Here is a 23,586-nt window from a genome sequence, read left to right as displayed (position 1 = left end):
CCCCTGCATTCTTCTCTCTGCTTTTTCCAGAGTGAGGGAAGGCATCATGCCCAGCTGGTTTACGTCAACCTTACTTCTGGCAAGAGATGAACAAACAGCTGCTTTTGCAGCAAGTGAAGCTGCTTATGGATGAACAATTCTGCCTGTGTCTGAGCAGGGGTGACTCATACAGGCTTTGTCACTGGGTGGCAAGAGCTTTGTAGAACCAAAAAAGAAAAAAACCTCTTTAAATATCACACATTAGCTCTTATCGATAAGGGAATGTTTTGATGCCTTGACTTGTTTTTCACCACTTTTGTGTTTTCTGCTAGTAGGATACAGTCACTTGGATTAGAAAGAAGACCTTAAATTAGTGACATTTTACTTGTTGGAATCACATGAAGTATGCCATTAGTTAGCAATAACAAATCACTTGCATTTGGCTTAACTGAATTGGTTTTTTCCTTTAATTTCAACTAGAATTCTGTTGGCACAGATAATAAAACTTTTTCAGGCAGTTTCTGGAAGGATTTGTTGCTGCAGTTTGAGAAATACAGCAATAGACTGCAGCGCGCCACCAACAGATACCTAAGACTATTTATTTTTATGATTGATCGCAATCTCTTATCAGCTCTGACACATGAAGACTATTCTGTGTTTATGATAGTTATTTGTAAACCTTTTTTTCTTCCTAATGTTCTGGCAGCCGTGCTTGGAGAACAATTACTGAAACTTAGGAGAAGATAGTTAGGAAATCTAATTCTCTGTTGTAAAAGGGTAAAAATAGAAAGCATAAGAGAAGCTAGAGGCTTCTGGAGGACTAGATGACTCAGTTGCCTTCAGTTGAATGCCTACCCACACAAAGAAATGGTTTTGTAAGCTGTCGAGGGCAGTGCTAAGAAAGAGGAAGATGCATGGAAAATAATGGCTGCTGTGTTACTGACAGTTTGTTATTATAAGGCAGACAATCATTCATGCAGCAGCAGTGCAAAATGTGAAATGCGATGCATATGTCTTGGCAGAACTGGGACTTAGAGTAGCAAATTTGCATAGTTCTGGTTCACTTTTTAAGATTTTGTAGACACCGTGGTGAAGACAGCTGCTGTCAGTGACTGGCTAAGCACAATGGTTTCTGCCTTCCACAAAGAATTTACTGGTTGTGCTTGTTTCCCTTTCCCTTCTGCATGTTTTATTGCGACTCAGGAATGTACAGCTTGGGCACAGGCATTGTTTGTGGACTCCTAGCCTGCACCGCAGCTATTGCAGTGAAGCCTGTTTGGGGCATTGTTAGGCTGTTACAGAGTTGCTATTTTATCAATCATTATTTTAGTGGACACTGATTAAGAAAAAGCTGTGGCATTAAAATAATAAAGACTAGTGGCTTGCAGCACTGGATTGTTTTGGTTAACAATCCGTAGGTTCTTGAGAAACAGGAGCTATCTCTGATAAGGTGCCATTAATTTAAATCGACTCTGCTGTGGCTGCTGTTCACAGAATCCCGAGGGGTAGCGTTAACCTGTTCTCTAGTTGTAAAATAAACTTGAATGTTCTTTTCCTCAGTGATTCCTGAATGACTGAAATAAAAATAGAGCAGCCAGAGGGCAGGTGTATAAAGTTTATAACAAAGCACTAATATGTGGAATAAACCCTTAACACTCTGGCATAACACTTAGTGTCTCTTTGGGTCACAGCATTTTCAGGGGAGAATTTTATGGCAGGTGGTGCTTCCTCATGAAACATTCGCAATGCAGAATTAAAGGACTTGGCCTGTTCTGCCCTGTCAACTCCCTGATTGGCTAACTGTCTGCAAGAAGCGCTCTGTTGTTTTATGGATTGGTATTTTACTTTATGTATGTTTAGAATGCTATTTTTGCTGGCTGAATTTGGATTCCTCAAGCATTCTTTACATAAGACTTCATATCTTTTTTTCCTTATAGTCCTTTTTGTTTCAAAATCAGTAGTAAATAGAGAGTTCTCCTTTCATTGGCAGACTCTTTGACCTTGCAAATAATAATTGCTTGCAGTTATAATTGCATTTTCTGCGTCACCCCCTCCCGGGCTGAAGGAGAGTTGGTCATAGTGCATGAGTCACAGCTCTGATCCAGTTGCCAGCCTGGTGCTGAGCGTACGCAGTTCTGTTCTGATGCAGGCATTGGAGGCATTAGTAAAGTGTGATTTCCCTTTCCCATTTCCAGTTCTTCTGAACAAGATAGAGTCCTCAAAATGTTATTTACATTTGTTTCTTACTGCCTCTCACTAGCAAGAGATTCTAGAAATTTAATTAATCTAGGTGAATTTGTTCAACATCTTTGTCAGTGACATGGACAGTGGGATTGAGTGCGCCCTCAACAAGTTTGACGATGACACCAAGCTGTGTGGTTCTGTTGATACGCTGGAGGGAAGGAATGCCATTCAGAGGGACCTTGACACACTTGTGAGGTGGGCTGATGCCAACCTCATGAAGTTTAACCATGCCAAGTGCAAGGTCCTACACCTGGGTTGGAGCAATCCCAGGCACAGCTACAGGTTGGGCAGAGAAGAGATTCAGAGCAGCCCTGTGGAGAAGGACTTGGGGGTGTTGGTCGACAAGCAAATGAACATGAGCTGGCTTCAGTGTGCACTTGCAGCCCAGAAAGCCAACCATAGCCTGGGCTGCATCAAAAGGAGTGTGACCATCAGATCGAAGGAGGTGATCCTGCCCCTCTACTGGGCTCTCATGAGACCTCACTTGGAGTATTGTGTGCAGTTCTGGTCAATATAAAAAGGACATGGAACTGTTGGAACAAGTCCAGAGGAGGGCGATGAGGATGGTCAGGGGACTGGAGCACCTCCTGTGTGAAGATAGGCTGAGAAAGTTGGGGCTGTTCAGCCTAGAGAAGAGAAGGCTGCATTTAGACCTCAGAGCAGCCTTCCAGTATCTGAAGGGGGCCTACAAGGATGCTGGGGAGGGACTCTTCATTAGGGACTGTAGTGATAGGACAAGGGGTAACAGGTTAAAACTTAAACAGGGGAAGTTTAGATTGGATATAAGGAAGAATTTCTTTACTGTTAGGGTGGTGAGGCACTGGAATTGCCTGGGGAAGTTGTGAATGCTCCACCCCTGACAGTGTTCAAGGCCAGGTTGGTCAGAGCCTTGCATGACATAGTTTAGTGCGGGGTGCCACTGCCCATGTCAGGGATTTTGGAACTAGATGATCTTAAGGTCCTTTCCAACCCTAACTATTCTATGATTCTGTGATTCCATGAATTAAAGCACATTACTATAACTTTTGTTCATCAGCCTTTTAGCATTAAAAAAAAGCTAAAGTCCCACAGGTATGAAGCCATTCCAGGATTTGCTAGTTGCCTTTTTTATTTACTTGTTTTGATAAAGAAATTAATAGGAATTACATCTCTTAGGATCCATTCAGCCTTACTAACTGTACAGTGGTCTGTACTTTCCCTGTGGGGATAGGGAAATGTAACTTGCCAAAACCAGTTACTTTTGGGGGCACAGCTTTCCCTGAACAAGTGAAGTACTTATCAGAACAAGCTGTACTAGCTTCAGTGACTTGCACTGAACTGGAGCTGAAATAAGTGGGAAGGATGATTTTGGTAGTCTGTCTTGCATCAGCAGGATTTTAATTGGCACATTGCAGCTATGGTGACTGGCATCCCATAAATACCAAAGATAGATTTTAATGTACAATCTTCTACTTCAGAAGATTGATTTTTTTCTAACTCTGCAATATAATGATGTACATTAATTCCTTGGTGCAGTCAAAGTTATGGGGAAGGTCAGGCTGGTTATTGTGGTGGGTTTCTCTAGTCTCTGTGAAGCTCCTACAAATGAGGCCATGGGGAGGCAACACTTTTGCCTTGTTTTACTCAGCATAAACAACTGTAAATGCTGAATGCCTTATAGACTGTTATTTTAATGCTGCATGATTCTTAAAAGGTAGTTGCTTTTTGCTTTGGATATCAAATCTAACTGTGTATTAATTCAAGTCAAGCTGTTTTCAGCAGTCACAAAGCTCATGAGTTCATTAGTTGTTTAGCATTTGGCCAGGTCTTTCTGTTGTTGGCCTATTTTTTGTGAATTCATGTTAAAATGAATTAACTTTTGTAAGTAGATGAAAAATATAACACACAAGAAAATGTATTAGCAGCTGTTAATACAAATTCTGCATTGACGTGGCACAGTGGGCTTTTAAGTGTTATCAGAAGATGAAGCTGAGCAAGCCACTTTGTGCCTTTTTATTCTTAAGTAGGAGATCTCTGCTGCAGAGAGTTCTAAGATTTACATCTGAAAATGGCTTTCTGAGAATTCTCTAGTTTTAGTCTGACCAGGATTAAATCCTGTCACTCCTTGAAAACATTGATCAGGTGTCAGTGTTTATTTGGTTTTTCATCTTTGTGGACTCCCGTGACTATTGTTGCAGGGCTAATTCAGCTCCCGTTGATGATTTGCATGTTTGGAAGTTTTCACTGAGAACAAGATTGAGCCTTCAGCTCAGAAAATTCCCTCTGGTTTAAATAATACCAGCTGTTTGGCCCAGAAGAGATGAATTCTCTAACAGCTTTGCTTTTCCTAATGCAAATGTACTGTGATGCCATAGCCTGTGTTCTCTTGCTTACCAAATCTGTTTTTGTAATGTCAGCTCCTTCGAATGACAATAGCAAAGCAAAGACTTGGAGATGATGAAGTCGGGGCTCGCCACTTTGCAGCACATGAACGGGAGGACCTTGTTCAACAACTGGAGAAGGCTCGAGAACAAGTAATAACTAAATCGGCATATATTGTTGTGTTTTAAAGAGCTAGTGCAGTCACAAGTAGATTACTGCTTCTATTGTGTTTGGAGGGCTGGTAGCTGATTAACATTGCAAATAGTGGTGAGGATGTCGGGATTTTTACTGAAATAGTTGTTACTGAGCAATAACTTAAGCATGCATACATACATTAGAGTGAGTTTCCTACTCCCAGAAATTTCTTCTCTAGATTATTGGATCTCCCCCTTTTATAATGTGCAGCAACAACTTGTGACAATTGAATATTGTCGATGCATGTTGATGAGAGAGACTTATTAGTGGAAGCTGTTACAAGTATTTAACACAATATGTGGTGGCTGATGCAACTCCTAAAGATACTCTCTGAATCAAATTGTCTGTAATAGTGCTGTTAGTCTCCTCTTCCTCCTGCCTCTTAGCTATTTCTTTGTCTTTTGAAAATTTCTTGCACCACGCTTCTTTTCCCTACCTGTATTAATACTACGTACCATGCAGCATCGAGTTCATCAGACTGCTTCCCTAATCCTGATAGATAGCTTTCTGTAAAATTTTGTGGGGTTTTGTTCATGCATTCATTCCTACCAGTTCCACCCTGAATAAACCATTCTGTGATACATGAGAAGGTATATTTCTTGTTTTTCAGTGTTCAGTCAAGTGCAGTGCTACTTTAGCTTGCCAGAAGGATTGTTGGCTGCACTTGGTCTTCTTCTAATGTGGTTCTCTCTGGTATCTCTGTTCCCAAGCTCATGTTCTACCTGTTCATCATCTGGCCTCTTTTCACATGGTCTTCTATTTTCCTTCCTGACTTACCAGTGTTTCCTTAGGTGCCAGTGGAGACTTCACAACTCATTGCAAACTTTCTCACACTGTTTCTTCTTCTTGGAAGTTTGAAGCTCTTTATTCTTGAAGGAGCTGCACTCCTTCACCTTCTTGCTATAGCAAAGCTTACTCTGTCAACTCCATGCTGGCTTGTTTTATACTTTTTGCAGTTCTTTTTCGCGTTCTGTGGAACTTTATTGCTGAAATTAGTACATTAGTATATATTCCCCCTTACAGACTTTTTTATCATCCTCAAAATTTGCCAGATTCTAACTCAAGTTGAGTTCATTCCACAATTCCTAGAAATTACATGCTAAAACCAGCTTCATATGTTTGTAGCAGAAGAGTAATATGGATTAAGGTTTCTTTTGCTGTTACATTTTAATTGTTTTCTAGAAGTTTTGTAAAACAAGTTTAACAGCTAAAGTTACTTAACTCCAAATGAATCAAATAATACTAAAAGAGTAAAAATACCAGGGGTTATGGGCTTTGGAAAGACTTTTAACTGTCCAGTATCAATCCTGTTCAGACATGCAGTGCAGCGCTGTTGTTCAGTTTGGGTGCTATGTAGTTGTTTGTTTAAATGTCAAAATAGTCATACAGCTCTCCTTTTTTTTCTCAGATTGAGACTCTGAGATATGATCTTCAGGCCGCACTGGATGAGTTACAGGATGTGAAAGAGGAACGCTCTTTTTACCAGGATAAGTCTGACAGACTAAACCAAGAACTTAATCATGTCTTAGGAGGGCATGAAAACCGTATCATTGACATAGATGCTCTGTGTATGGAGAACAGGTGAGTGCACTGCAAACTTTACTGTTACCCTAGAACAAGCAGTGTGTTGCTTTAGTAGGAACATCAGGAAGTCAGTCGCAACAAAACTTCAGATCAAATAGATCCAAGAATAAAAGCTAACAGATATTTTGCCACTTGCTTTGGGAAAAAATGTGCTTTATGGTCTCTGCTAAGAGTCAGTGACAGACTGGCGTCACTGACAGAGCCATAGCAGACACCTCCCTTAATGTCAACAATTGCCTTAAAGTGAAATAGATCTTGTAAGACACTTTCCATTTATAGAGACTTATACTTCAGATAGGAAAGCATAATACTAAAGGCATTGCTTCCTCCCAGCAACTCCAGGGTTTTTTTTCTGTTTTGGTGGCCTACAGAGTTCTGTATCAATTTAAACCTCCTGCTTCCCTGGCAGTGAGATGATTTTTTTTTTCCTATGAAATACTTAAATTTTCACAAACCCTAATTCAGTTGCAGTTGCACTACATGAAAGAGGGTATTTCATAAACCCTTTATACATGAAAAAGCTATTTTCCTATGTGGAAATAGCCATCTAATCCAAGCGCATAAACTGCATTAGGAAGAACCATACTGTTTCAGTTATACCATTTTTCAACTATACTGTTAAATTTTCTACTTTGTGATTGCTAATGAGAAGTGCCATGTAAGTGATGGATATTGCAATGCAAATGTTCTGCATAGTTGAGTCTTGTGTTGACATATATACAAATCTTCATGTGTCCATCTCACAAACCTTCAAGTACAGAGGACACGACTAAATGCTTCCTATTTCATCTAGCCATAAATACATGCTTTTAGCTTCCCTCCCCCAAAACCTAAGGACTGATATAAAATGGTTGTGCATCATGCTTGACAAATCGAACTAAAGAGCAGCCTCCTTTTCTGATGCCATTTGTTTCCCTACTTAAAGTTTTATGAGGTCAAGAGCAGTAAGATTTTGTTATTTTATACCTCACAGAACTGCAGAGGGAAGAAACCTCTCAGTAGTTCAAAGACAGGACATGCCAAATAGTAAAGGGGAGTGCTTGAGGCAGTACTTGAAGGTAACATGAAGTAAAGGATTATGTTTCTTTTTCAGGTATCTTCAAGAAAGATTAAAACAACTTCAAGAGGAAGTCAACCTTCTGAAGTCTCATATTACTAAATATAAGGTAAGATCCTCTCAGTCTATCATATAAACTGTGCTTCATTGTTCACAGAGGTTATTGTTCATTCTCCTGTTCATGTACATTTAAAGAACAAAACTGTGTCTTCAAAGAAAAATCCATCATTAACATACTGACCATATTAGTACGTATACATATATTACGTGCTCAGTCTTCCTTGTAGGCTTCTTAGCTGATGTAGTTCAAAAGGCTACACACTGAGTAGTTAGAAAAATGAATTAAGTATTTTTAAGCTCTGTGTTGAAGCTCTCCTGTTGCTGGGAGGGTGATCAGCCTTCCAGCCTGATGGTAGGTAAAAAGTAGCATGCCATGCAGTGTGTGGTGAATGACTGCAGCTGTGTTGCTGTCACAAGCAGGCATCATTTCCATGTTCTCTAATGGTGTCATGGGTTCAGCAGTAGCAGTCATTTTTTCTCCTTCTTGGTAGCTGGTGCAGTGCTGTGTTTTGACTTTTGGGCTGGGAGCGGTTACCTGTGGCGCATATGTTTTTGAGTTACTGCTTAAATGTTTGGTTTGGTCCAGGGCCTTTTCTAAGCTCATGCTCTGCCAGGGAGGAGGGGATGCCAGGAGGAGGGAGAGATAGGACACCTGGCCTGGGCTAGTCGGGGAGGTATTCCATACCATAGCACGTCATGCTCGGGGAAGTAACTGGAAGTTGGCCGGAAGGGGGGGGGGGGGGTTAGCTCTTCCGGGTTGAGCTCGTTTCGGCGGGTGGTATCATATTCTCTCTCCCTGTTTGTCTCCTCTAACATTGATTTGTTAGTGGTAGCAGTAGTGATTTGTGTTATACCTTAATTGCTGGACTGATTTTACCTCAATCCATGGGAGTTGTATTCCTCCGGTTCTCCTCCCCATCCCTCTGGGAGTGGGGAGGTGGGGGGGGGTAGGGGGGGGGAAAGGTGTGTGTGGTACTACCGGGAGACTGAGGTGGGGTTTTAAACCACGACAAATGGCCACACATTTCTTCAGATGTGTTAATGATTGCTAAGTCTTCATTGTTCTTCCATTCCTGGCTTAAGATACATGCTGTTTGGCATGAAACCTTCAGGACTCAATCCTGAGGGGAAAATACTGTTGCTCATCCTGAAGTCAAGCACTCTGTTTCCTTCTGCAAGGGATTTTGGGGTGTGGGAGGTGAGGACTGCTTGTCAGGGCATGAGAAGTGTTATCTTAGGACTGTCAATAGGACTTCTTAACCATTTAGGTCACTATGAAACAGTCACAGCACTAATTGCTTTTTGTGTGTGAACAAAGGTCCTCGAAGTACCAATTTCAGTGTCTGTTCACACTTACAACTTGGGTATCTAGGAGTGTGAGTTAGTTTATTGGTAAGAAGTGAGCATCTTGGTGGACTCAGTTTCACAGAACTGCAATTGTTTTGGAAGAGCTGGACTTCTGTAGCAGGATCATTCTGCTGCTAATTCCTGAAAGTCGGTATTTGCTACTAAAGAGGCTCCTAGAAACTGATAGAGGAGCTTGAGCTTTCCCTTTGAAGTCTATCCAAAGAAATGCTGGGAAAAGTCTGATTTTGTTCCCAATTGTTATTCTCTGCAGGATACTGCAGTATATTCACCGGCACTCAGATGATTAAACAGTAGGCAAGTCTTAAAAATGTATTGGGGTTGTGGGTGGGGTAGACTACAGTAAAGAGCACTGAGATAGAATGAGCCTTTGTAGCATTGCAAAGACTGTTCTGGCTGTACAGTAGTACTCCAGGGATCACACTCCCATGAGTTACTTTGGGTATAAGCTCTAGGGCCTGCAGAGTTGTTCTGAGACCAAAATACAAAGTTCCAGTTTCTTTACTCTTAACAAAAGGGTTTGTTGGCTACTGTTTTTCTAAACAAGATGTTTGTTGTTTCCTTAGACTGCACTAGAGAGACGAAAGAATTCAAAGACTCATGGTAGATCCAGTAGCAGTGCTCTGACTGGAGTCCTGTCTGCAAAGCAAGGTATTACATCAGTGCAGCATGGTGTTGCTTATCCTACTGACTTCCTTCCTCCTTCCATCTTACCTCTTAATTTCAGTAACCCTTTCCTTATCAGCCAAACCAAAATCTTTCTTATCTTTCATGTTTAGTATTATGTGTGGATTTTTTGTCCTTTTCTCAGTTGACTTGAGAGTATGAAATTTGCCTCTTCAGTACTGCTGCTCCTTTTGTTACTCTTTTGTCATTCATTCTCTCCCCTGTCAGTCTTATCTTTTTTAAAATCTGTAAACCTTTCTGCAACTTTACCCTGACAAATAGCTTGTTTATTCATCTCTTTGTTCGGCTAAGAATGGTAATCACAATTTGTATTCCTAGTCTAGGATAGGTGTTCCATATGTTCCGTAGACTAGGTGGCAGAGGAGGGGCCCTAAGTCAGGTTTTCTGCTACTGTTTTTAGAAGCTTTTACATTCTGATGTTTTTCAAGAAAGCCTTTTGTCCCATGTTTCTTTGTGGGTGGCAAAATGGAGTAATCTCTTTTTCTACCCTTCAAAGAAAATACCAAGTTTAGGAAAGAAAAGGGAAGAGAAAATTCTTTGAGCAAAACTGTACACCTGGCACCGTACTGTTAGGTGTTGGTGTATTCATACACACAAGATCAGTAGCGTTTGTCATAGCAGGTTGGAACTTGCTGTTCTGTTTTTGACTTCTCTTCTGTCCTCTTCTCCATGTACTTTCATACATACAGATAAATTATATTATATACAAAAAGAGGCACAGCCAGATTCTAGTTACATAAGTTAGTGATACTAGCAAACATAGTTGAGAGGTACAGGCTCTAAAAGCTGCAGAGGAAAAGTTCATGGTTGACTATGTTTTAGCATCAGTCTTAAATAACCTGAAGGATGTAATTATTGTTAAAAGTAATATGAAAGGTTCTTTGTGGGCTTATGTTCTAATGTAAGTGGGAGAGAAATGAATGATTTTTACTGATCTGTAGGCCTGTAGAACAAAGAGCTTGTTTCCTTCTGAACAAAAATAATTTTCCAAAAGCAGAGTTAAGTTAACATAAGGTATGTCTGCCTATATTTCTTCTGGCAATTGCTGTAGAATAATGATCAGCTTAGAAAGCCACCATCTTTATGCCAGCTAGAGATTACATTCCTGGGCTTTTGGTTTTGATTGTAAGTGAAAGGAACAATATCTGTATTGAGAGAGTTCTTTAATGCTAAGTAAATGCTTGTGTCATGTCTCTCTACATGAGAAGCCAAAACTCATTTGTGTTTTTAATATTACAGTCCAAGAGCTGTTGTCGGAGGATCATGGATGTAGCCTACCAGCCACACCACAGTCCATTTCAGATCTCAAATCACTGGCCACTGCATTGCTGGAAACCATCCATGAGAAAAACATGGTCATACAACACCAAAGGCAAACCAACAAGTAGGTTGCATGAATTCTAAGTAAAACAGAACTTGCCAAGCTCAGGAAAAGTCATAGTTTTGGGAAAGTTTCAAGGAAATTGAAAGAAGTTCCATTTTCACAGAAAATTCATTGTCATTGTTAACTGGTGGGTTCTTTAGGTTTTAAGATCAAGTATGTGTTTAGAGAAAAATTACATTTTCAAAGTAAAGTCTGGGGTTGACAAGAGACCTGTCTGCCTCTACTGGGCAAGGTTTACTGCTCAGGTTTAAGATAAACCAGTAACACAGGGGGGACTTGCAGCAGGTAGTCATAGGGAGGGCTAAATAAAAGCCGCTGGGAGGAGGGACACCCTTGAACTGGAGAAGGTATGTGGTAATTGATTGTTACCAGTTTGTAGGAATTTGCTAATGAACACTGTGGGCATAGTAAATATTGCACCTAGAAAAGGATCTGAAAGGTTTTAGCGTAACATTTGTCACAGGCTAGCAGCCTGTGTGTCATACAAATGATAGCTGTTGCTCCTGTAGTTACTTTGCCAAAATTTGGAGAAGATAAACATGGTTGGATTGCTACTGTGTGATTTGTTTTTTTAAATATGAACTGAACTTTCAGGGAGAGTTTGTTTACTCTCAGCTGTTCTACTCATCAATAGAATTCTTTGTGTCTTGCACAGCACCTATCATGGCAGAATGTAATCATTTTTGACACATTTTCTGACATTCTTCTTGTCCTTATGCAGTGTATGAAAATCAGAGCTAGGGAAGAGTTCATGATTCTGTGCTCAGGGGTATTTTTTTTCTTTCTATTTCTTTACCACTGAGTCAGTACTGGTAATCAGAGGTTATTCAGGCTTCTCAAAAGCACATCAGGACCAGATGCCAGAAATGAGCAGACGTCTTTCATAAAAGGAAGAAGTAGTACCGAAGTAAAATGTATTACACTAGAATAGATGATTCGTTTTGAAAATTGATAACTCTGATACTAGGCAGACTCTATTGCATAATTCTTAGTGATGTGGCAATAGAAGTAGAGAAGCAGTTTATAGCCACTCTTAATACTCTTGAGAAAGCAAATGACTAAAGGGAGACTAAAGCGGTGAAAATGTAACCCATATCTAACTGGTGGCAGCTCAGTCAGTTCATGTCTGTAAATGTGTCATGGAATGCAAGAAGAGTTCCTGCATTGAGCAGTGCTAATGAAGGGCTAAACATTGAGCAGTGCTAATGAAGGGCTAACACCTGCTTACTCCCTTCTCACTGCTAGTGTAACATCAGAAGGAAAACATTCAGAGAACCACTTTTGCTTGTTATTTGTTATTCCAGGTATAACCAGCCTTTTACATCCAGATATTGTATCATTACTCGGTGTTCTAGTTTGCATACTCTTGCCTATAACTATAGCAACCTTCTTTCATAATGTTGTATCTCTCCACTGTATCACTGCAATGATGGCTTAAACTTTCTGATACCACTGTCTGGCTTTCAACTATTGAGTATGGGTCTCCTTTCACAAGGAGGTATGATTCTTTCATCTGCATACCCACATGGCCATACATAGCCACAAGAGTAGAGATTGGATGTGTGCACAAACTATTATTCTGTGCCTAATAGAAGTTCAGGTCTTAGAGGGAGGTGACAGGCCACATGTTTCCCAGGTCAGGGCTGTGCTCAGAGCTGTAGTATTGTATTTATTCAAGATGCTTTGGAAGGTGGGAAAAAGGAAAGGATAAATCCTGGGCAAGTTGAGTGAAGAGCCTCAGCAGCACTCCTGTATGGTATACTCATTCTTTTTGTCACCTTTGGCTTTAGTTGGATTAAAGAAGCTTTTAAGAAGCTAGAAGGAATGAGAACTATTAGAAGTAGAAACACTTAAGGCAAAAAAACATTAAAGTGAAAAAGGGAAATGCAAGGTAGGACATCAGGGAAAAACATCCTTTTTTTGAGGTGCATTAGCTGGTTACTGGGGGCACTTATCTGCCATGCAAGAAGTTACAAGATAAGACTGCTATTTCTGAAAAGAAACTGCCCATCTGTCATAGTGCACAAGTAAAACAGATCCATAAACTGGTACTAGTAGAAGTTGCATTCTTTTGTTGAAGATATTTCTCCATTCTCCAAAGCAGGAAGCTGAGAAAGATATGGGGCTAGAGAGAATTGTAGTGACAAAAGGTTTTACATAAATTGGAAGGTAGAAGAAGTCTTCTCCTTCACCCCTCTGTCCTGTTTGCCTATCTTTGCCTGCACAAAGAGCATGTTTGGAGGGCAGGGTTACTCTTTGAGTTTGTTGTTCGAAGAAAGTGAGATTTATTGGATAAAGATTGTGAGGCTTTGGGGTAGTTGTTTCATTTGGGGTAATCCTGAGTTTGATATTTGATGGATGATTGACCTGTTAGTGATCCTGTTACCAGTAAGTGAGACTTTTCAGACTGTATGAACTTACTCTCCTCCAAACAGTTAACCTACTGTAAAACCAAAACCTCTTTTGTTGCTTGCAGATTGAGAGATGGCTGTGTAAATTTACAATAGGAGAATGGTAGATTTGGTTTCTGATTAACCGAAGCAGTAACAAGATAGTAGATTTTTCAAATGTAGATCAGAATTTAGATGTGCTGCTGAAGTTGACTTTCTGACGTTATGCTCTTGTTAAAAACATCCGTTGCCACTTGCTCTTGGAACAGACACACTATTATTGTCGCTTTTCTAAATATGTGCCATGATAAAAGGAGCTGTGGGAGTATGTGCCTAGGAACAAGTTGGCTAAATCCAGCCTTTATTTTTCTAGAACCACCTGTAAGAAAAAAGCAGTTGTTTGGGAAGAAAACAGGTCATTTTCCCCAGGTGATTAGTAGCCAGTACTGCTAAGTTTAAGTAACATCCTATGCTTCTCGTTACAAGCACATTAGCTTAATTTGAAAAGGCAGTTGTAAATGAGTTCTCTATGCAGTAATGTGTTGAAAGATTAAATAGTTACAGAAATGCAAAAAATAAACAGTCCTAACCCCGCCTAGCAAGTGGATAAAAAACTTTTTTCTTCTGCCAGCAGTAAATGGTTTATTAGATGTTCTTTTTAGTGCAGTTTATTCCTGAAATTGCCAGAACCCATGTAAACCAGATGAAATTGCAGTAGAAGCAGTAGAAGCTGCTCTGCTACTTGGTCATGTTGGACTGATTTTAACAGTTCTAACTTGGGTGAGCCCAGTCATGACCAAAATGACAAAAAGGATTGTGTTGGTCTGTAAATGTTTCCATGTGATGTATAGAATTAGATACGTGACCGTGACAGACCCTATTAGTAGACATTTGGGTGATTGTATCTGTATGCCTTCTGTAGCAAGATCTAAATTGAAAGTGAGGTGAACAGATTTCAGGTGCTGTAGATCAGCACAGCTCCCTTCAGATTACAGCCATGTATGTTGGGAAGCATGGAAGAGCCAGCAGGGAGCTTCTAAATTCAGGTGGGAGTATTGCTGCTGTTATGTAAATAGATTTCTGTTAAACCTTATCCTGGAGAGAGGTTTAGACTAACTTCCTTGTTGCATTAGACACATGACCAGAGAACCAGAGAAATAGCTGTCAGCACCTTTGTCAACATGATCCTTGTACTTTAGTCAAAGGATCTGGTCCACTATGGCTAGGGATAAGAAAATAGATTAAGGAATTTGATGCTACCAACCTATTCAGCCCCTTTGAAAATACCTGCTGTTCCAGGCCACCACAGCTCAGTCTTCACACATCTTCTCTCCATCTTCACATATGGAGATGGCAAATTATCTGGAGGTCAGAGGGGAAAGAAAGGAATGGGATAAGCCACATGGTGTTCAGGTTTGCTTGCACGTCTGTTTTTCAAAAATGATTCTGTAAGAACTTGCAGCTTTATGTAGGATTCATTTCTCCCATAGCTATCTTCAGATAACGTGGCTTGAAGCAAACTAGAATCATACACATCACTGAATGTATTTTGCTCTCTTCCTGAATGAAAGGAATAGGGTTAAGCATTGTCCTCTCTTTTTGCCAACCATTGTTCAGAGCAGCAGAATGATCCTTCTATGTGAGAACCTGCAACAAAGATTAAAAAATAGCTCAGCACCTCTTCTGAGGATCCAGCAGGAATTATAAGGATATATTTCCTCCAAAATGTTTAGAAATCATGTGGTACAGCTGATAAATGAGTTATAACATTTAAGAGAAGTAAAAGAAAAGTGACTTTGCTATTGTCTGAATAACAAGAGCGGTAGCAATAACTGAACTTGATGCAGAGGGCTGAGTTTCTTTCTGTGATAGGCTAGCTGACAGGGAGGGCAGTATCTTTCCACAGTTTTCTGCTCTGGAACTACTGGTGAACTACTTATGAAAATAATAAGGGTTTTTTTCTTTTCCTGGCAGAAGTACTAAACTTGTGACCCATTTGTGGTGACAGTCATTAGCCAAATCAACATTGTTTTGTCGTCTCCCCCAGTAAGCTAATATGACATGGAATCTCTGTCTGTTTCCTGCCTCTCTGAGTCAGGGAAACTCCATGTTCTTCAGCTGAACCTTGGTGGGACCTTAGACACAAAGATAGGAGTGGGCTCCCAGTAGAGCTTCTTGAAAGTTGCACTGTGTCTTTCTCCATCACCTTTGTACTGCAGACTGGATGTCTGGCATGCACTGGGATATGAAAATAGAGTTGTTAAGGCTGAGTCTCTTATGATGAAAGCATTCTGAAAGTGAAATCTAGACTTGAACAATTTTAATTGTGATTGGAGAAGACAGTATCAGATCTGTCATAACCTTGGTAACCTATTTGATTACTGAGTTTCAATGGGGAAATAAACATAACTGCTCCCAAATGTCTTCTCTCCTTTGCTTGTAAATGTGATGGACTGTTTGTTAGTTGATATACGCCCTTGTACTTGTCAGTGCTTTCTTTGATAGCTATTAAAACCTTTCTGTTTCTCTTTTACATTCTCTCCCTCATGTTGATAATTTTGTAATCTTTAAAATGCTTACGGGCTTTTATAGTGTCACTGCAGAGCCCTCATACAGAGATTTAAAAAATAGTCCTTGTTAATCAGTTTTTCTAGCCCCTTTGGTATTTGCTGGGTTTGCTATTCTTCATGTTCTTCCCAGATTTTGCCATCTTGTCAGTAATGACATTCCCAGTATGCTCAAATGTCTGCAGCATAAAACCCTCATTGGAAAGCACGCAGTGCAGTATTGCACAGCTCAGGTGAGCATGGGAAGATGCTGTTGCCTAGCTGTGTTGTGATATGCTGCTTCTCAGCATTCAGTTAAAATTTAACTGACTTATCCTGTTGCTGTAATTTGATGAGTAAAACTGGCTGTCTATTATCTCTGCTGTCATGTTTAGAATTGCTGCCTTGTCCAGGTTTCTCACTCTATTGAGTATTGTTTGGGATTTATTTAAAGACTTCTGACTTCAGGAGACTTGCTGTGCCTGTGAGAGAAACACTTTCAAAAAAATCATTGGAAAAAAGAGCTTTCTTTGCAGATAGAAATCTCTCATTTGATCTGGGGAGAGAATTAAGACTAAAAGTTAAATCCTGCAGGAGAGCTAGCTGCAAATAGCATTTTGTAGGAATCAGATACAAAAGAAGAGATGACCCAAGAAATGCAGTGAAAACTAGGAGTGGGTGATAAAGGCACTAAAGAGCTTGAAGCTTTTTAGTGAAGTAGAAAACGGAGTTCAGCACAAAAAGAAAAGATGTAGTGGAAAATATATTCTTTGCCATTTTAAGCAATCTTAGAGATAGAGAAACCTCTGTTAATAAAGGACTACACCAAAATTGTGGTTTAGAATTTCAAAATCAATCTAAATGTTGTCTGTATTTTGTCTGCATAGCTTTTATCTTCTGCTTTTTGCTGTAAGAGAAAGTAAAAATAACTGGAAAGACATATTTACAGGTGAGGAAGTAGATATATTGTGAGTTGCTATTCTTCATCTTTACCGAAGGACAAAGGTTGAATGTTCAGTACATCCCAGACTTTTTTTATATTTTAAAGCCATGGGATACATTAGATAACTGTATTTCATTTTCTTTTAACTCTGGGAGAAGTTGCCCATTACCATTAGTGAGAAGAGATGACTGTGTACAGGTTTAGTGCACTGGTGAAGTAACAAGCTAAAAATTCAGCTGTAGTCTGTAAGCAATTGGGCTTTGGTTACCTTAGTATAAGAAGGAAGCTTATCTCAGCTGACTATCCCTGGCTTTTGTTTTTGTTTTCTTTTTCCAAGAATTTTAGGTAACCGAGTGGCAGAACTAGAAAAGAAATTAAGAACTTTGGAAATTGCTGGCTTATGGAGTCTTCCAGGTTAGTACAAATTCAAGAGAACCGCTTGCATTATTTAGTTTCAATGGTATATTTGCATTTAAGAAAACCTTGCCTGTACTTTTTTTAATGACAGTTATTTTGTGAATGTGTTGTTCGGCACATTTTCAAAATTAGCAACTCTTAATAAATGTGAAGTTGAAACCACAAATCATGGGACTCTTTAAACGCGAAGTCAAATATCTGTACTGGAAACAAATAGATTTACATACTGGAAATAAATTGAATTGTCTCCATAGTCTGCATGCAAAAAAAAAAAAGGGAACTCTTTTTTTGAAACATTTTCTAAAATGATACACAGGATATTGGCTATTATGGTTTTCAACAAGTTGTATTTATTAATTTTTCACTTCTTGCAACTTCCACAGATTCTGTCACCGTATTTTTAATGCTTTTTTTCTGTAAAATCATAAACTCTAAGAAATTGAAATGTAAATGATCTTAAATTTTCTAGTCCATCTCTCCAGAACAGGCTTATTCCCTGTAGCATCTTAAGTATTGTATTTGATTTTGAATTACTCAAGTAATGGGAGATTAATCTATTTCCTAATAGACCTCGCTGTTAGGAAAATGTGCAATATTTAATTTACTTTTACTTTTTGCTTCTTTTCTTCCCATTACACCTAATTGTGTCTTCTTTAACCACTGTAAATTGTGCTACTCCATCGCCGGTATTTGCATCATTAGGCTTTGTTGTTTACGATTTCCTGTCAGTGGTGCTGGGGTGGGAGATAGTGTGGTTTAGGCTTCTGTCTTTTTGGCTCTTCTTTTTTTTCCACTTAACCCTTCCATCTAGAAGAAGACATTTGACAAAGCTGAAGGCACCTTGTGACAAACCTGCAGTGGTCAGCGGTTTGGCCTGATGTGGTGTATTTCCCCTTTAGCTTGCAATCCCCTTTCTGGAACTGGCTCTCTTCTTGATGCTTTCCAGAATTGAAGGTCCCAAATTTGTTTCCATGGATTACTCTTCAGTTAGTCACTTAACCATACAAAGTGTACTTAGTGCATTTGTCCCTCCCCACGTTCTCCAAAAGATGCAGGTGAACTATTTGTCGAAGACCCTGCTAATGTGGTTTTGTCTATTAATACAGATGTGTATCCTAAACTCACCAGTTTGAGGTACTGTAGGTTTGTTTTGTTGGGTTTTTTGTTTGGTTGGTTGGGTTTTGTTTGTTTTTAAAAAATTTCAATGAAATTCATACACTGCTAAATGCAGGGTTTCTAATCTGTGCAAAGTATATTAAAACAAAGGGACAGTGGGAACTTCTTGCACCATTGTTGTTCTATGTAGGTAAGACATCAAATGAATGTTTGTACAATAACAACTGTCTTTTTCCTTCCTTTCTTTTGCTGCCTGAAGGCCTGAGCTACAATATCTCAGTGGGATTTGGGAGTAGGTTCTGCTTAACATATATTTTTAGTAACTGATTTTAGCAGTACGTTAAATATTGTCACTGCATGGAAATAAACAGAAATGTTATCTGAACATTTTTATGTCCAGCAGGTTAGGATGTTTGGTTGAGTTAGATGACCACAAGAGAAATAGAGACTGCTCTACAAGACGATTTCTTTAAGTTGAGACAAATAGTAAGAAAGAACAATGTTAAATAGTGGTAAAGGAATTTTACACTGGATTGCAAGTTCTGTTGAGCCCCAAGGTTTATTGAGTTGATGCTTGCCTTTTAAATAGAGAGTGCACTTTTGTTTCCAAGTGCACTCTAGTCCCAGGGTGGTCAGAAACAGCCTTGCAACACCTGGTGGGTCACCAGTTTTCTTTTCAGAGCATGAAAAGCTTCCGCTACACAGAACAGTAGCGTGTAACAAATAGTGTGGGAACTACCACAGTAGACTCTGCAGCTGAATGTTGGCTCTGGTGAGGGGCAGAACATGGGGAGTATCTGAGCCTAGTCAGTCTTAAATCCAGAGACAAAAAGTGTTATTTGCCTGAGAAATGAACTTTTTTCATTGAAAAAAATACAGAGCTGAAAGCTGATGTTCAGTCTAGCACAGAAAGAAACACGTAAATTGTAGGGTTTTAATCTGAAGTTAATGTTCCTACTTAGGCGTCATTGTCCATATAACATTTATAACATCTGCTATCACCATAATATTAATATCTTCCAAATGGTGTTAATAAATGATGTTAATAAACTTTATCCTGTTGAAGAAAGAGCTTGACCGCTTCTGATTTTTTGTTAGGTGACATATTTGTCATCTGCTTTTTGAACAGTGCATGAATGAGATACGGGGAAGCTAAATCAAGACTGCATATTTGATTTTTGAAAGGTGGAGCTGCTAGCATAGTTCATTTTCTGCAGAAGTTATAACTACCACAAACTATAGCTTCCTCTGTCTGGAAAATGGGCTTTAATTAAACAAATCTCTTGTGAGGTTCACTGCTGAAAAGAAAGCAAACTGGGGCATAGATTTGGCTCTGATTTTCTTGTTAGGAACCCGTTTGCCTTGAGAAGGAAGCAGAGAATGTGATGTTCACAGAAGCATTTAATTAATTGCTTTGTCTTAGGTGCATTATGGTTCAAATATGCACACATAATATATTGCGCTTTCAGTAATAGTTCATAGTAAACACCACCTTATTCCTCTCACAGTAGGTAATTCTGTCTATTTTTGAATCTATCCTTTCCTGAAAATTCAAGATTTCCACTGAAAAAAAAAGAAGTCTAAGAAAAGAGCCAGCCATGACTCAGCCTTTTTCTGTCTGGGATGATAAGAAAGTTCCGGTGCTGCCTCTTGCTCTGCAGTAATCAGTGTGAAGCAAAGGCAAGGGAAAAATAATGGGCTCAGCAGCTGCTGAGTATACTCAGCAGTCTACCCAGTTACAGCGGTGCAGGGTGCAGCAGAGGCTGTGAGAGGTTACCCAACCCTGGAGAAGAAACTGAGGAATTTACTGCTACTGAAAACTGATCCGTTTGCTTACATATATATATTTGAGATCTGTATGCTTCTCACTAAAGTCCTTGAAAAGTTCATTAAGTAGAGGAACATAGGGCCATATAAGTTATGAAATGGAGTTTACATGGCAGCTAAAGGAAATTCCCTGTGTGTAATCCAACTTCGGACCATGATTAATGGAATATAGTGCAGCAATACCCTCCTTTGTGAATGGGTGTGGGTCACTGTTAATAACTAAATATGCATCAGACTCTTTGGGCCACATCTGTTGCTTAGATGTGTGGATACTGAGCTTAGCATTATTTTCTGTAACCAAGCTGGTTTCCAGACTAAGATGTGGAAGTAAATCTGTGTACTGTGTAAATGCTGGCTGAAAGTCAAGAAGTTTCTTTTTTGAAGCTTGTCTTGCAGTCTTTTGGGACTTCAGCTTAGGCTGTACTTTTTTAATTCAAAAGCAAGAAAAAGCCTTTGCTTGCTACCTTTCTACTTTCCTGTTAAAGCCCTCCCCCATTTTTTTATTCATAATTAATCTTTTTTAATTTGACATCCTCTGTTGCATTAATTTGTATCTTTATGGATACGTGGCCACTTTTGACTCTCTATGAATATCTATTGGATGTTTTCGTACCATTAATTCCCTGAATGATTTAGCTCTTATTCCAACACAAAATTCCTCCCCTGTTGCAGCAAAGTGCATTCCTCTGGGCTTTTGCATTTTGAAATCGCCATCAGATTTCGTTTGCCTTTTTTTTCCCCCCCTGTTTTAATTAATTTTGCCTTACACGGGGGGGTTCTCCACTTTGCTGTTAGTTAACATTATTGTTTATTACGTGCTATGGTGAAGGCAGAATTCTGATGCATACTTGGCAGGGAGATCAAAGCTTGACAAGATCAACTTTTCAAAAGCATTAACTGCATTCCTGTTGTTATAGTATATACCCCAACATGTTAGGGATATAAAAACGTCATTAATTACTTCAGGATCAAGGTAGTTACAGCCAGTGCTTTCAACAGTAGTTAGGGATTGGAGTGCTTCAGTTTAGACTCCATGGGGACAGCTTGACTTTCATTATTTCTTAGTAGGTACCAGAACTTTCTCAGAGCTGGATTTATTCTGGGTATCTCCTGACCTGGTGCTCTTTTGAAAGTCTTTGTCTTGGATGGGTGATTAGATTTAGGATGTTGCCTTAAGGTGAAACGTACAAGCAGATTTAGAGGGGAGAAGTGGTTGTTACATAAATGTCCATTCTTATGGAGATAAATAGAGCAGTAGCTTGCTGCCTCCCCAGCCATTACTTACTGGCTGGCAGTTGTTCTGGAGGCCACACAAACACCATGCTTAGCTGATCTTGCACATTTCCTGCCATTTCCCCACTAGGTTTAAGGCAGTGTCAGTCACTAAAAACATGAGCATTGTGAATAGCAGAGGACTTCCTGAAGGATCTGCAGGTGTTGCTTTCTGTATTGCAAAAATATGTAAAGTTTAGGCATCTACAGCAGAGTCCTTAGCTGAAGAGTTTCTTGCACTATTTTGTCTGCAAAAGGGCTGGAAAATTGCCCTTTTCCATTTGGTTTCAAATGAAAATGCTCAGCAATGCTTTTGGAATTTTCAGATTAAAATCCCTTACTCCCTCAGTACTTAGTTATGCTAAGCTTTTCATATTCTTTTTTTTTTAAGGGAGCATTGTAAGATAATATGAGTGAGTCTGTAGCATACAACTGCATATGTGATACAAGCAGATTGATCATTGAGGCACAGTAATAGAGAGTAAAGAGTCAGTGCTGAACGCTTGCTGGTTAATAGCATGCAAATGATCCATGACTCTTTGTAAAACTTCTGGTATGATCTGATTATTAATATTCTGGATTGAATGTTAATTGCCAATACAATTTGCTGTATACAGCACCTGGTTGTCTTTCAAAATCTGTCCTTTACTCAGTACAGAGGGTAAAAACATGCACCCTTCCTGTATTTGACTTACTCTGTACTGGGGCTGGAACATGCTTTTTTTCCATACTGTAGAAGTATCATTTGAGATGCTTTTCCTGTTCTGTATTTTTCCATAGCATTGCAAAAATACTGTAGGATATGTTTGAATATCACTAGTGCACAATGGATTTATTTGGTGAATTAATGGTTCTAACACTTGGGTTGTTTCAGGTGGAAAGGATACTATAACGTTCAGTGACCCAACCTTGCCTGTTACACAGCGGTCCAGGTCACCCCTGTTAGCGTTTACTGATAAGCCACTGCAAACTGAAGTACAAGGTGAGCACCTGGAATGTGGGGAACATGATGAGAGCTGAGCACTTATTTCTTTCCAAATAAAAAGGAATAAATTTCATGGTGTGTTAGCAGAAGGCAAAGTTTCAGTGGTCACAGAGATTGAGTAAATCATCCACAAGTAAAATGGCTAGATGGTCCCAGTACAAATAGCAAAGAAACAACTGAAGACTAACCACTGAATAGATTGCACAGGTGACAGATCAGGTCTTACACCTCAAGGAGTTTTCCTGCCATATAACTTTATACTGTGAGAAGTTATTCATGCCATCTATGTTACAGTTAACTGCCTCCTGCTCTTTTTACCTCTGTTAAAATGCACAGTAGGGAAGCAGTCTATGGAACTGGTTTAGCACTTTACTGCATTATAGCTGATATCTAAATGAATGGCTTCATGACTGCACCCAAGTAAATTGAAATACCTGACTTGTTTTCCCAGAGAAATTGACTGTTTTTTTTATACTCTGCCATGTGTTTTGCTAAAAATCCCTCCCCAATAGCAAGCTCTGACATCTCTCCAAAGTCAAGCTTAACTTTATTTGACAGTAGGAGCAGATATTGTTTTGCTGATAACCTTGATTTTTTTTTTCCTTAGTTTTTAATAATGGATGGAGATGGATTATTATGCTTGCCTATCGGCATTTGGATAAGCTCTTTAATGGGCATAACATTTTGGTATGCCCAGTTCTCACTCAGCTAACCATGAAGTATCATAAACTGTTTATTTGTTAATCCTGAAACTAAATAGATTATGGCTTAATTTTGACTTTATTATCCATGTCGTCATCTGATCAAACTTGACAGCCAGACTGATCATTTGTTATAACAATCGTGATCAGCTGGTATTTTTGCTAAAAATAAGATGTGAAACTATAGTGAATAGTTCTCTGGTGAGTAGTAACAACTCATAAATATTCATTTTTTGCTTGCTTAATCGTTGATTTTTAATTAAATCTGCAGTTACTGAAAGTATTTACTTGATGGCATTATGCTCCTTCCTTTACGTATTTGTCCGAGGTGAGGCTGGTATTACAGTTTTGATTAAAGCTGCCTGTCAAATCTCATCAGACGCTGTTTCTGTTGCCTTGTAATACTGCCAAACTTCAGCTCTGGGCTGAAGCTTTCCATGCTGTGTTTTCTAGTTCAGCTGTTTTTTTTAATG

The 23,586-nt window shown here is 39.3% G+C and overlaps 1 protein-coding gene across 2 annotated transcripts in view; it reads left to right on the top strand.

Annotated features, from left to right (window-relative positions):
* Positions 1-23,586, top strand: part of CCDC149 (coiled-coil domain containing 149) — a 54,891-nt gene that overhangs the window by 24,618 nt on the left and 6,687 nt on the right. For both annotated transcript variants that reach the window (XM_034065018.1, XM_034065017.1), the window contains exons 5-11: positions 4,620-4,736; positions 6,188-6,360; positions 7,457-7,529; positions 9,412-9,496; positions 10,772-10,916; positions 17,133-17,209; positions 22,302-22,409. In XM_034065018.1, the coding sequence (XP_033920909.1) occupies positions 4,620-4,736; positions 6,188-6,360; positions 7,457-7,529; positions 9,412-9,496; positions 10,772-10,916; positions 17,133-17,209; positions 22,302-22,409 (778 nt within the window). The remainder of the gene's footprint in view (positions 1-4,619; positions 4,737-6,187; positions 6,361-7,456; positions 7,530-9,411; positions 9,497-10,771; positions 10,917-17,132; positions 17,210-22,301; positions 22,410-23,586) is intronic.

Source organism: Melopsittacus undulatus, chromosome 7 (genome assembly GCF_012275295.1).
Source record: "Melopsittacus undulatus isolate bMelUnd1 chromosome 7, bMelUnd1.mat.Z, whole genome shotgun sequence".
Lineage (NCBI taxonomy): Eukaryota > Metazoa > Chordata > Aves > Psittaciformes > Psittaculidae > Melopsittacus > Melopsittacus undulatus.
Note: the sequence above shows the minus strand (reverse complement) of the source record. Positions and strands in the feature narration are given on the sequence as shown.